A 12,875-nucleotide genomic window follows, 5' to 3' on the forward strand; every position below is an offset into this window, starting at 1 on the left:
ATGGAAAACCAATCAATGTTGGTGGAAGCTTTAACAGATAAAACAAAGAAACTCAGATGTACGGGTAAAGCTGTGAAGTTAAAAGCTAGTGAAAAGGCTGTTGAAGAACTTTTCAATACTGGCCTGGTAGGAAAGCTCCTAGCAGACAGAAACATCAACAAAAATGCAGTGAAGGCTATTATTCTGAAAGCATGGAGGACCTCCAAGGGCGTGCAGATTGTAGATCTAAAGGAAAATATTTTTGTGTTCAAGTTTGCATGTGAAGGTGATAAAAAGAGGATTTTAGAGCTGGGGCCTTGGAATATTGAAGGGTTTCCTCTTATCCTCAAACAATGGCACCAGAATATGTCAGTTGATGATTTGGATTTTTCAAGTATCCCTTTATGGGTTCAAATACACGGTCTCCCCATTGAGTATATGTCGAAGGAAAATGCTGAGGAGATTGGTGCTCTAGTGGGAGAAGTGTTAGAGGTGGATTTTACTGGTAGTGGGGGTGTGTGTATGAGCAAATTTTTAAGGGTGAAGGTTGAGATTAAGGTGGAGGATCCTCTGCTGAGTGGTTTTTTCCTGGACAGAAACACACAACCGAATTTGTGGATTCGGTTTAAATATGAAAGAATAGCAGAATTTTGTTTCAAATGTGGAAGGTTGGGTCATTTAAAAGCAAGATGCATTTGGGCAGATGCAGAGGTGCAACCAAATTCCAAGGAACCATTTGGATTAGGGCCATGGATGAAGGCTGAAGCAGCTAGTTATAGAGCTTCACGGTGGGTGGAGTTCATAGCTGATAATAATCAAGCTTGTGAAGAAGTAGATGTGGGAAGGAAGGAGTCAGTTTCCCAGGAACAAGAAGAGAGTAGAATTCACGCGCTGCAAGTTGGGGGAACCAAGGAAACTCAGGCAGTGAGTTCGAGGCACAATCTGGCAAGTTCTGAAATTATGTCTGATCCTGTCATTTCAAAATACATCTCTCTTAGCAAAGTCCCTAACTATCCCACCCCATCCCAACTAAATACTCAAACAAATAGCTCTGAAACCACAAATTTAATCCCACTTTTCCCCATGGAAACGGACTGTACAGTTACAACAAATCCAGCCATATCATCTCAACCAATGTCCAGTAAAGATACTGAAAGCTCTAGAATACAAAGAGAATTAAACCCTTCCAAAGAATATCAACCTTTATTGGCTGACCCGGGTCTTAGTGATCCTTCTGTGCTTATTGGGCTTTCTAAGGCCCAAAATGATGTGCTTTCATGGACTGCATACTTTAATGAAGGAGAGAAATCAGCTCTTGAGTCAGCCAAGGCCCAAAGTAACAAGGAGATAAGTCAAATAGAGGTACTTAATCGTGGGAAAAGGAAATTGGAGGAAGTAGGGAGCCCAGTTAACTTGAGAGCTCTTAAACTGACCAAAGTGGGATCCGGCCTTCTCAAATTAGAGCCACAGTCCAAAGTTTTTAATCAAACAAGCCAAAACAAGTCCACGGGGAGGGCAAAGGTTCACAGAAAGAAGAAGATTAAGGATCTAGCCAGAGAACATGCAGCTCTTGTGCCCTGTAATTCTTCCCAAGAGGTAAATTTTGCTGATTCTATATCTGTGATTAATGATGAATCCCTTAAATCCAAAATGGCTGAGGAGGCGGGCCTACACATGCCCCCAATGCAGCCATGATTACTCTTTCCTGGAATTGTCGTGGCTTGGCTCGGGCCACGGCAAAAAGGACTCTTCGAGCCTTAATAAGGGATATAGGGCCTGATGTGATTTTCTTATCTGAAACAAAAATTCCCATTAGTAAATGCAATAGTTTCTTAGTGTCTTTGGGTTTCTATAATATAGATTCTGTTGATCCTAGAGGAAAGAAAGGGGGGCTTGTGGTGGGTTGGAAAAATGGTGTGGATATAGAAATTACTTACAAATGCAGCAATATGATGAATGGTTTGGTTTTCTCAGACCCCTTGTATGAGCCTTGGCTTGTTTCTTTTGTGTATGGCCCTCCAAACCGGAATAATAGAGGTCCCTTTTGGGAAGCAGTAGAAAAAGTTGGTGAGTCTTTTGGAGGAGGTTGGTTATGTATTGGAGATTTCAATCATGTTTTCTCTCAGGTTGATAAAAAAGGGGGTAAACCGGTGGCTAGCTCATCTAGTGGGGGTCCAAATGAGGTAATTGAAAAGAATGGGCTCATTGATATCAATTTCTCGGGTAATCCTTATACCTGGTCTAATAGGAGAGGGGGATTAGCAAATATTAAAGAGAGGTTGGACAGAGCGTTTGCGAATGATAGATGGAGGTTAATTTTTCCAAGAGCTGCTGTACTTAATTTACCTTCTTCAAGCTCTGATCATTCCCCCATAGTTTTATTTACAGAAGGAGAGCAGAGATCAGTTAAACGGCCCTTTAAATTTGAAGAGGTGTGGACCAAAGATGAGTCTAGTTGGTTTGTAGTTGAGAAAGCTTGGAATGTAATTTATCAAGGCTCCCCATTGTTCAGAGTCTGCCAAAAGCTCAAAGAGGCAAAAAAAGATTTTAGAATTTGGAACAGGGAGTGGTTCGGGAATATCCAGCAAAATATAAAGAAATGTTGGGAGAATCTGAGATATATTCAAGGTGAAGATCCAACTCAAGAAAATTTAAGTAAAGAAGCGGGCATTAATATGGAGCTTCAAGAATGGCTCCAAAGGGAGGAAACTTTATGGAGGCAAAAGGCGAGAATAAAGTGGCTGTCTGCAGCTGACCTGAACACCAAATTTTTCCATCTCACCACCATAATCAAAAGGCGCAAGAATGCAATTGATTTTATCAAAAACCAGCAAGGTTCATGGGTCTCGGGGAGAGAGGAGATTGGAAGATGCTTTGAAAGTTTTTTTAGAAATCTGTTTGAATCGTCTAACCCTTCAATCCCTGATAACTTGGAGAATTTGATATGTCCAAGCTTGTCTGAGGAGGATATCCAGATGCTTACAAAAATCCCGACTCCAGAGGAGATCAAAGATGTTGTATTCAGCATGAATTCTAATAAGGCGCCAGGCCCCGATGGAATGTCAGCCCACTTCTACAAGTTTTACTGGAATATAATAGGAGGTGAAGTTATTGAAGCTATTTCTAGCTTTTTTCAAAGGGGGTACATGTTGAGAGAAATAAACCATTCCTTCATTGTTCTTATCCCAAAAGGGAATAATGCGGCAATGGTTTCCCAATTCAGGCCAATAAGTTTATGTAATGTTTTGTATAAGATCATATCGAAGTTGTTGGCCAACAGATTAAAGCTGGTTCTTCCTAAGCTAATTTCTCCTTGGCAGGCAGCCTTTATTCCTGGAAGGAAAATTCAAGAGAATACCTTTTTGGCTCAAGAAATCATTCATGATATGAAGAAGAAGCGAGGGAAAAAAGGTTGGATGGGATTAAAAATTGATATGGAGAAAGCGTATGATCGATTGGAGTGGTGTTTCCTCGAGAAAGTTCTTCATGGGTTTGGGTTTCCAAGTATTTGGATACAGTGGGTGATGCAGTGTGTTACTACACCATCATTTTCAATTCTTCTTAATGGCAGCCCCTTCAGCTTTTTCAAGCCCAAGAGAGGGTTGAGACAAGGTGATCCTCTCTCTCCCTTTTTATTTATCCTTGCAGCTGAAGTTCTTGCTAGACTAATTGAGAGAGAAGCAGTAAATAACAAAATTAAGGGATATAAATTAGCTCTTGATCTGATGCCAATTACCCACCTCCAATTTGCTGATGATTTGTTTATCTTTGCTCAAGCAGATGTGGAGAACATGGGGAGTATCAAAGCATGTTTAGACACTTATTCTGAGTGGTCGGGTCAAAAAGTGAATTTCGGGAAGTCAGTGATAATTTTCAGCAAAAATGTGAATGAAGGAGTAAGATCTCAGTTGGCAAATTATATGGGAATACAGAGGTCCAACAGAAAAGAAAAATACCTGGGCATTCCTATGGTTTCAGGTAGAGATAAGAGAGCTGCTTCTGAGGAGATTATTGATAAAGTGAGGCAAAGGTTGCAGGGTTGGAAGATGAAGACTCTTTCTCAGGCAGGGAGAACTACTCTAATTTCTTCTGTGGCTGCCTCCATTCCTTCCTATCAAGCTTCATCACTTCTCCTCCCAAAACAAGCTTGTAAGAAATTGGATGCTATGAATAGAAATTTCTGGTGGGGTTATAAAGAGGATAATAAAAAGGGTGGCTGCCTAAAGAGTTGGGATTCGATTTGTACCCCAAAATGTGTGGGTGGGCTTGGCATTAAGAAAACAGAAGATATGAACAAAGCCTTAGTAGCTAAAATGACTTGGGAGGTTGCAAGTAATGCTGATAAGATGTGGGTCTTAGTGTTCAAAAAGAAATATGTAAGAAACAAAAACTTTATCAGAATGGCTGTGCCAAAAGCAGCGTCTTGGTCTTGTCAGAGCATTTTTGGTGGTAGAGAAGTGATTAAAAAAGGATTATGCCACAGGATAGGTAATGGTTTGAACACTTGGATATGGGAAGACCCATGGATTCCGAATGAGCCTAGCTTAATCCCCCAAGCTAGAAGTGGAGTTACTCGAGAAGCTTATCTAGTGGCTGATTTGATCGATCAAGACTCAAGACAATGGGATAGGGGTCTACTTTCAGATCTCTTTGAGCCAGCAACAATCAATAGAATCCTCAATATTCACATCTCTCAACAATCAGTCAATGATCAAGTCTTTTGGTGCTTGAACCACTCAGGTGAATTCTCTGTGAAATCTGCTTATAATGCTCTTAGAACTCCTTCTTCTATCTCTCACCCTGTGCTGCAAGGTGTGGACTGGAAGGTATTGTGGAAAATGAAAATTAATGCTAGGCTGAAAAACTTGTTATGGAAATTGGCTTGGGAAATCCTTCCTACAGCTTCTATTCTAAATAGGAGGTTTTCCCTCCCATCAATTGAATGCCACTTGTGTGGTAAGTCTCCAGAATCTTTGGAGCATCTTTTTTTGCATTGTGACTGGGCTGCTCAAGTTTGGCTCCTTAGCCCTTGGCCGTTGAGGCTGAATACTTTGGATTCTATATCCATAGTAGATTGGGTGAAGTTGATCATTAACCCAAAATATTATCTAGCTCTGGATGATGAGGCTTCTAAAGAGTTCCAATTATTTGCAGCAATTACGTGTGATCATGTATGGATGTGCAGAAATAAAGCTCGGGTAGAAGGAACTAAAATGGCTCCTATTGATCTTGCAAGGCAGGTGTGTAAATCCTTTGAGGATCACAAGCAAGCTTGGAAGTTGGAGTGTAAAAATTCCTCTAGGGATTCCACTTGGTCAATGCCTCCACCTGGTTGGATAAAATTAAATTTTGATGCTGCAATTAGAGAAGGAAAAACCTCAGTGGCAGTAGTGGGCAGAGATCAAGAAGGCTTCTGTGTTGCGGCATGGGTTGAGCAGAAGAATCCTGGCAGTCCTCTATTTGGTGAAGCTAGTGCAGCCTTGGTAGCTATTCAAAAAGCTGCTGAGGCAGGTTTTAAAAATATTGTCATAGAAGGGGATGCTTGGAATGTAATTGAGCCTCTGAGAAATCAAGTGGCAGCGCCTCATTGGAGCATTAAGTCTGTGGTGGAGGATATTTTGTACTTAGCTAAAGGCTTTGAGAATGTAAATTTTTCTTTTGTTTGTAGAGAAGGTAATGAAGCAGCTCATCTGTTAGCTGGATGGGCTGCCATCTTGAATTGGAATGGGCCGGTTCCCATCTCTACTCTGCCGCCTTTGATTGGTCAAGTTTTGGATCGAGATGGTCTCAGGCCCAATCTAAATTGTATCTCTTTGTTTTGTGAGAAATAAAGTATTTATTCAGCAAAAAAAAAAAAGATATGTTTTATATATTGATTCAGCAAAAAAAAGATAAGTTTATATATTGTGTTGTATATAATTATGCACTAGCATACAAACAAGTAGATCTTGATGCTTGTTCTAAAATTTAAAAAAAAAGAAGTAGATCTTGATGCATGATGATGTTGTCGTGTACGGTGTATATCATATCACGTGCATGCACCAAAGAAATTAAACGGATATTTATTTATTATAAGAAAGTCTATGTACACACGATAGCATATTTTATTTCCGGTGCACAAAAATAACATACAGCATATTTTATTTCCAGTGCACAAAAATTTATGAAATCCGAGTTCCAAGTAAAAAAGGAAAATGGAAATATACAAAAATTTTAAACATTTTTTAAAATATAATTATTGAAGTAATATATTTAAGGGTGACTTTGTGAGCGTTTGGTTTCAGCTGAAACCAACGTTCACGTTTTCATTTCACGTTTCCGTCCCTTTTTTTTTTTTTTTTTTTCAGCGCATGAACAGTAAATTTACTGTGCAGAGACAAAAATCACTGTTCATATACTGTAGTAGTACTGTTCACGTACTGTAGCAGCACTGTTCATGCATTAAAAATATTAAAAATGGGTCCCACGGTATTTTTCACACATTTAAAAATTATTTTGCTATAGTGTTTTCAGCAACAATAAGTTCAATCCAAACGGACCCTTTATCTATTTTACCTCTTCATATTCTACAGAGCTATATTTTTTGCTATTTGATTAAAATAGTAAAAATAACTCATTAAAATAATAATAAAAACATCCACCACAACCACGTCAAAACCAAAACAAATACAACCTCCAGATTATGGTGCCTTGGATCCACCCTCAAAACCCAACAGATTTTACCTTGATTTTCATACCAAGAGTGTTGAGTCAGCACCCCACCATCAAACCCATACCACCGTCGCACATCAAACCTAGACCACTGTCGAATCAGACTAGCCACCACTGCACTCACCATTGGAAACCGCCACATCCACGAAACCCACCGACCCACATCCACGAAACCCACTAACCCACGCCATCGCCGATCACCTGAAACCAACCCACCACGAAACTGACTACGCCATCGCCGATCTTAACCCACTGACCCACATCCACGAAACCCACCGACCCACGCCATCACCTATCACGCAAAAAGAAGAGAGAAAAGATAGCAAAGAGATAGAGAAAGAAGAGAGAGGGCTGAGACTCAGATGATAAACGAAAGAAAGAAAAGAAATAGAAAAAGAATTAAATAAAGAAAGAGAAGAAATATTATTTTAATGCTAGTGGGAATAATTTTTATTTTTTTATTATTTTTTTTATTTTTTATAGCTTCAAGCTACAATAGGTAGCTAAAAATAGCTGCGTACTCTAGCTTTGAAGCTAAAATTTTTAGCTTTAGCTCCACTGATGTAGAGCTATTTTTGTATTTTGGTGGAGCTAAAATAGCTATATAGCTATTTAGCTCTACTGCTGTGAGTGCTCTTATAAGCAAAGAATTTATAAGAAATTGATCGTCCTATACATTAATAATTATGACAAAATTTAGGTATAGTACCTTATATACTACTCCTTAAGTTTCTTTCTAAAGATTTAGCTATGTAGCTATTTAACTAAAAAATACACTTCCTTCCCATGAGAAAAAATTCACATAACAGAATCTTAAAATGAGAACCTAAGGAACAGCACATAAACATTGTACCTAAGTCTTACTCATAATAATATCCTTAAAAAAAAAAAAAAATAGTAACAACAATAACATACATCTAAATCATAATTGTAGCATGAGAAAAAATCAAATATGTGAGCCCAAGTCACCGAGTTGAAGCTCAAAAAGATATAATATCCTTACAAGCAGTCATTTTCGCAGCTCTACCTTACTCCATAAGGAAAGGTCTACTCGGCAAAGAACATTTTGCAGTCTATCCTTTTTTGGCATGTAAAAGGTAGAAAATTGTTTCAACAGAGAATAGCAGATCATAGGGAAGCTTTTGTAGCCATAAGAGAGAGATTTTTCTTTCTTTGTCTCTTTGTTTTTTTGGTTTTTTTTTCAATTGAACTTCCATCCATTAATCAAAACCATGGAGCACATAGTGGCAGAGGAGAAGTGCATGAGTTCGAACGAAAACGAGCAACCCCATCAAGCTGCAAAAGCAAAGCCCATAAAGGGTGGTTTTAGAACCATGCCTTTCATCATAGGTACTCAAATTTTAACTTTTATACATATGCACCCACACACAGACTTATATTATAAGTGAACATATATATATGCTTAAAAACATTTTCACATATATATATAAATATATGTTAAACTTATTTGTTGATTTTCATTTTTTTGATGGAGGCAGTGAATGAGTCTTTTGAGAAGGTAGCGAGCTATGGGCTTATGCCTAACATGATACTTTACTTGATTGGGAGTTATAACATGAAAACAGCCAGTGCATCAAGCATTCTGTTAATGTGGTCAGCCATTTCCAATGTCATGGCCATTTTTGGTGCTTTCCTCTCTGATTCTTATTTGGGTCGGTTTCGGGTCATCTCACTCGGATCCATCTCTAGCCTTCTTGTAAGTCCAATTATAAGTTACTTTTCTTGGTTCTTTTTGTTCCCAGGGGATAATATATTTTCTAGGAAAATGTATTTTGGGAGTAATTTTCTTCAAGAAAAAAAAAAATCCTAAAGACATGATAACCTTTTCTATGTATATGTATATTTTTATTGATATATATTAAGTTAGTCTTTAATACGCATAGAAAAGATAACCATTAGTACATACATGTGGATCATGGCTTGTTTGTTTTGATGGAAAATTTTGGGAACAGGCAAAGCTTAGGTTTCCAATTAAATTCAATGTAACACAAATGTTATTATCTTCTCTTAACAAGAGTGAAATTCAATGTTTGATTAGTGAATGCTATCACTTGATTGAATTTAATTGGGAATCAATGCTACAACACATAAGGAACTGTATTTAAATTTTTCTCGTCCGGGAAAAAGTTAGGAAATCATTTTCTTTCCTTGGCTAACAATAAACGCAGGATTTATATTGACAGTAGACACATGTGGGGCTTCTTTTCTTTAATTTTTCTTGAGTAATTTTTGGTTTTTTTAAAGGAAATCTTTAGTTGAACAAATGGAGGAATAGTTTTGATGTTAATTAGATAAGGGGTACTCAAATCTGGTATGTCTCAACAGGGGATGACTATTTTATGGTCGACTGCAATGATGCCACAGTTGAAACCTCCTTCCTGTGACCAGTCCAGCCAAGTATGCAAGTCTGCTACAGCAGCTCAGTTGGCTCTTCTGTTGTCTTCCTTTGGGCTAATATCCATTGGAGCTGGTTGTGTTAGACCATGTTCCATAGCCTTTGGTGCAGACCAATTGGACAACAAAGATAAGCCCAACAATGAGAGGCTATTGGAGAGCTTCTTCAATTGGTATTACACTTCGATTGGAGTATCAACTGTTCTTGCATTGACTATAATTGTGTACGTTCAAGATCAATTGGGATGGAAAGTCGGGTTTGGAGTGCCAGTAATTCTTATGATAATTTCTACTGTAATTTTCCTAGCTGGATCTTCTCTTTATGTGAAAGTGAAGCCTAGTAAGAGCTTGTTTACTGGGTTTGTTCAAGTTCTAGTGGTGGCATTCAAGAACAGAAAGCTTAGTCTCCCTCAAAGTAAGTCTGATCAGTATTGCCACAGCCACGATTCGAACTTCCTTGTCCCAACTGATAATTTAAGGTATTCTTATTATTACAATGCTTGACATTGTTGATATGTGATTCACACTTATGTATGCTATTCTTGGCTTTGTGGAACTTCTTAAATTGTTTTGGACTATAATTTTCCAGTGAATTAGCTAACTACTGGCATTGAGTCATGAATACTGATTCCCAAAATTATGCTGAGGATAAATTAATACCTTTCGAACTCTTTCTAGGTGTCTAAACAAAGCTTGCAAAATAAGGGATCGTGAGAGAGACCTGAATCCGGACGGGTCAGCTTTAGATTCATGGAGTCTATGCACAATAGAACAAGTAGAGTCACTCAAAGCTCTCCTTAGAGTCATTCCCATGTGGTCCACAGGCATCGTTATGTTTCTGTGCATGAACCAGAACTCATTTTCCACACTCCAAGCAAAATCCATGGATAGACATATCACCAAAAATTTTGAAATTCCAGCTGGATCCTTCACGGTGTTCATGGTTGTCACACTAACAATATGGGTTGCATTCTATGATCGCGTAATGGTTCCATTACTGGTAAAATACACGGGCCGGCCCAAAGGCCTCAGCACCAAAGTCCGGATGGGGATAGGATTGCTGCTTGCTTGTGCAGCATTGGCAGTGGCAGCAATAACAGAAAACATAAGGAGGAGAATTGCAATTGAAGAAGGGCTTGTGGATTCACCAGGTGCTGTGATAGACATGTCAGCTTTGTGGCTAGTTCCACAATTTGCCTTGCTCGGATTAGCTGAGGCTTTCAATGCAATTGGACAGATAGAATTTTATTATACTCAGCTCCCCAAAAGCATGTCTAGCATTGCAGTGGCGATTTTCACACTTGGGACTGCTGTGGCTAACTTGGTAGGAAGTCTTCTGGTGAATATTGTGGATGGAGTTACTAGCAAAGATGGGCATGAGAGCTGGTTGTCAAGTAATCTTAACAAGGGTCACTTAGATTATTATTACTGGCTAATAAGTGTCTTGGGTTTGATTAATTTTATTTATTTTGTTGCTTGTTGTTGGGTTTATGGACCTGCTGAGAACCCAAAAACTAGATATTCTGAGGACATACAAAACGACCAATTTAATTATAGGGAATTACCTTCATCTTAAAAGTTTGTACCCATATGTAATGGCTATGGCAGTTATTAACATATAGATAACTGTGTACTGCTTCTATGTTCCCAATTCTTAAGTTTTCTTCTTGCATTTCTTATGACTATATGTTGACATGGAAACTTGATTTGGTTTTTCAGAGGTCATATTGAGTCATTTTTATTTGCTTCCTTTTCCTGTGTTTTCTCGGAATATAAAAAATTCTGTGTTTTCTGCTCTAACCTCAACATGCAAACAATTAAAACATAACACATTAGAAAGTTCAAAGAAGAAATTACCTTAAGTTACATCTATATGTAAAGAGCAATGCTAATGATACAATTTCTTTCATAACATTTTCTACAACTTGCTAAGGAGACAAATATAATTGTGATTGAAGTAACATTATATGAACCTATCATTGATACTACATTTATTATTGTCAGATCTATTAGGGCTCAAACTTATTATAAAGCCCACACTTTTATAAGCATGTACTTGCATGACAAGTGACCTAGTTCTACTAGGATTAGAATAGGATTAGCTTATGTTCTTCTAAATACTCTCTGATGTATATAATTGGGCTGTGAATATCAATTCTATTTACTTTCTTTTAACATGGTATCAAATCTATAACTTTGTAACCTTCATAAAGAAATCCCTTCACTGTGCCAGTCATCCTACATGTTTGCTAACAATAGTATTCCAGTCTATCAAACATCAAGCATAGTCCTATCTCTTCCTTCTCAATCAAATATTTAAGAGTCGCTATGATCTTTGTTTCTGTCAACCACTAGCATAAATTCACTAAAGTCAGTCAGCATGGATCCAACCAAGGTCCTATCCTCACAAATCAACTATAGACGCCCTATTTTGTACCTCATAACTTGAGCCCTCAGTTCTCGATAACAACAGTATAGAAGACGTTTAAATAAATTTTAGCCAAACAAAATACAAGAGTTCCCAAACCAACATTAATCCTAAATCATTTTGGTTTGAGATGTCATTTAATTGCCACCTCAATAATAGACATACATAAAAAAAAAAAATAAAAAAAAAAAAAATAAAAAACTCAAATTAAAATTTCATATAATGTTAGGGGTCCTAATCCAAAATTTTAAACTTTAAAAGAAAAAATCAAAATTGTCCCAAACTTTAAGGGTGTTAATTATAATTTAGTCGATTAATTATCAAGTTGATAACATTTCTGGCAAATCAAGAATATTTTTTATTCTTAAATTTATACCACGTACCATAGCCCACATACAATTTCTTTTAGAAGAATAATCCCACATACAATTGAGAAATATTATTTATTATTATTATCTTTTTTTTTTCCCTATTCCTTTTTAACTATGAAGAGCATATTTATTACATCTCCTTTAGAATTAGACAAAGACCGCATTAATATTCTTGGTGCTCATTAAGCATAATATATAAAGATTGACCCACACATCTTCAATAGATTAGTATAGACATAGGCCCACAATTATCATCGATTGACCCACTGTTTAGAAATTAACCCTAGGGCCTTTTCATTTCCATTGTGGTCAATCTTATTTATATTTCTTTCCTTTTTGCTTGAAAAATCTTCTCTATATTAATTTTAGAGTAAAATAGACTCATTTATTTGACTCTAAAATATTACAATTTATACCATCTATTTGTTTATGTTTAGACCCCTTGAAAACAGATTAGTTTAATCTAGAATTAACCAAGTTTCTCAAAAATAAAATAAAATAATGAATTAACCAAGTATTTACTTAGGTTAATTATGAGATCTAGGTTAAACACATGTAAACATATTACTTAGTGCAGAAAAGTAAAGAAGACAGTAATATGATGACTTAGGAAAACCAATGAAACCAATTATTTCAAGGTAAAAACTTGGGGAGGATTTAATCTAACTATTTTCAAGGTAAACAAATCCACTATGATAAAATGAAAGATTACAATAGATTTAAACCCTAAATCTAAAGCTACCTCATGTAGAATTTACAAATACGACCACATGCAGCTTCGACTCCATAGGCTTTTCTATCTTGAATTTGCTGAACACAAACTCCTCGTTTATGACTTTGAGATCTCACTCAAAGGTCTAGCAACATAAACTCTCCAATTTGTGACTCCAAGACAACCCTTGAAGGTTTAAATCATCAGCTATGTATAATCTTATTGCAACAACTTCAAATCTGACTTTGAAAGAAGAAGG

The 12,875-nt window shown here is 37.1% G+C and overlaps 2 protein-coding genes across 2 annotated transcripts; both read left to right on the plus strand.

The window, feature by feature from the left end:
- On the plus strand, nucleotides 1–1,579 carry LOC126708186 (uncharacterized). Its single transcript, XM_050407991.1, has 2 exons — nucleotides 1–1,500; nucleotides 1,574–1,579. The coding sequence occupies exons 1-2, from the start codon at nucleotides 1–3 to the stop codon at nucleotides 1,577–1,579; spliced, it is 1,506 nt and encodes a 501-aa protein (XP_050263948.1).
- A 6,094-nt stretch (nucleotides 1,580–7,673) lies between these two features.
- Nucleotides 7,674–10,823, plus strand: LOC126710319 (protein NRT1/ PTR FAMILY 1.2-like). The gene is made up of 4 exons (XM_050410722.1): nucleotides 7,674–8,040; nucleotides 8,190–8,407; nucleotides 9,037–9,584; nucleotides 9,784–10,823. Exons 1-4 carry the CDS (start codon nucleotides 7,923–7,925, stop codon nucleotides 10,679–10,681), a joined length of 1,782 nt encoding a protein of 593 aa, XP_050266679.1. The 5' UTR covers nucleotides 7,674–7,922; the 3' UTR covers nucleotides 10,682–10,823.
- The last annotated feature ends 2,052 nt before the right edge of the window (nucleotides 10,824–12,875 follow it).

The sequence above is a fragment of the Quercus robur genome, chromosome 12 (assembly GCF_932294415.1).
Source record: "Quercus robur chromosome 12, dhQueRobu3.1, whole genome shotgun sequence".
NCBI classification, from domain to species: Eukaryota; Viridiplantae; Streptophyta; class Magnoliopsida; order Fagales; family Fagaceae; genus Quercus; species Quercus robur.

Coding starts and splice junctions, on each gene's coding strand:
- LOC126710319 (XM_050410722.1), top strand. CDS start 7,923: ATGGAGCACATAGTGGCAGAGGAGAAGTGCATGAGTTCGAACGAAAAC. Junction 8,041..8,189: donor AACCATGCCTTTCATCATAG/GTACTCAAATTT, acceptor TGATGGAGGCAG/TGAATGAGTCTTTTGAGAAG. Junction 8,408..9,036: donor GATCCATCTCTAGCCTTCTT/GTAAGTCCAATT, acceptor ATGTCTCAACAG/GGGATGACTATTTTATGGTC.
- LOC126708186 (XM_050407991.1), top strand. CDS start 1: ATGGAAAACCAATCAATGTTGGTGGAAGCTTTAACAGATAAAACAAAG.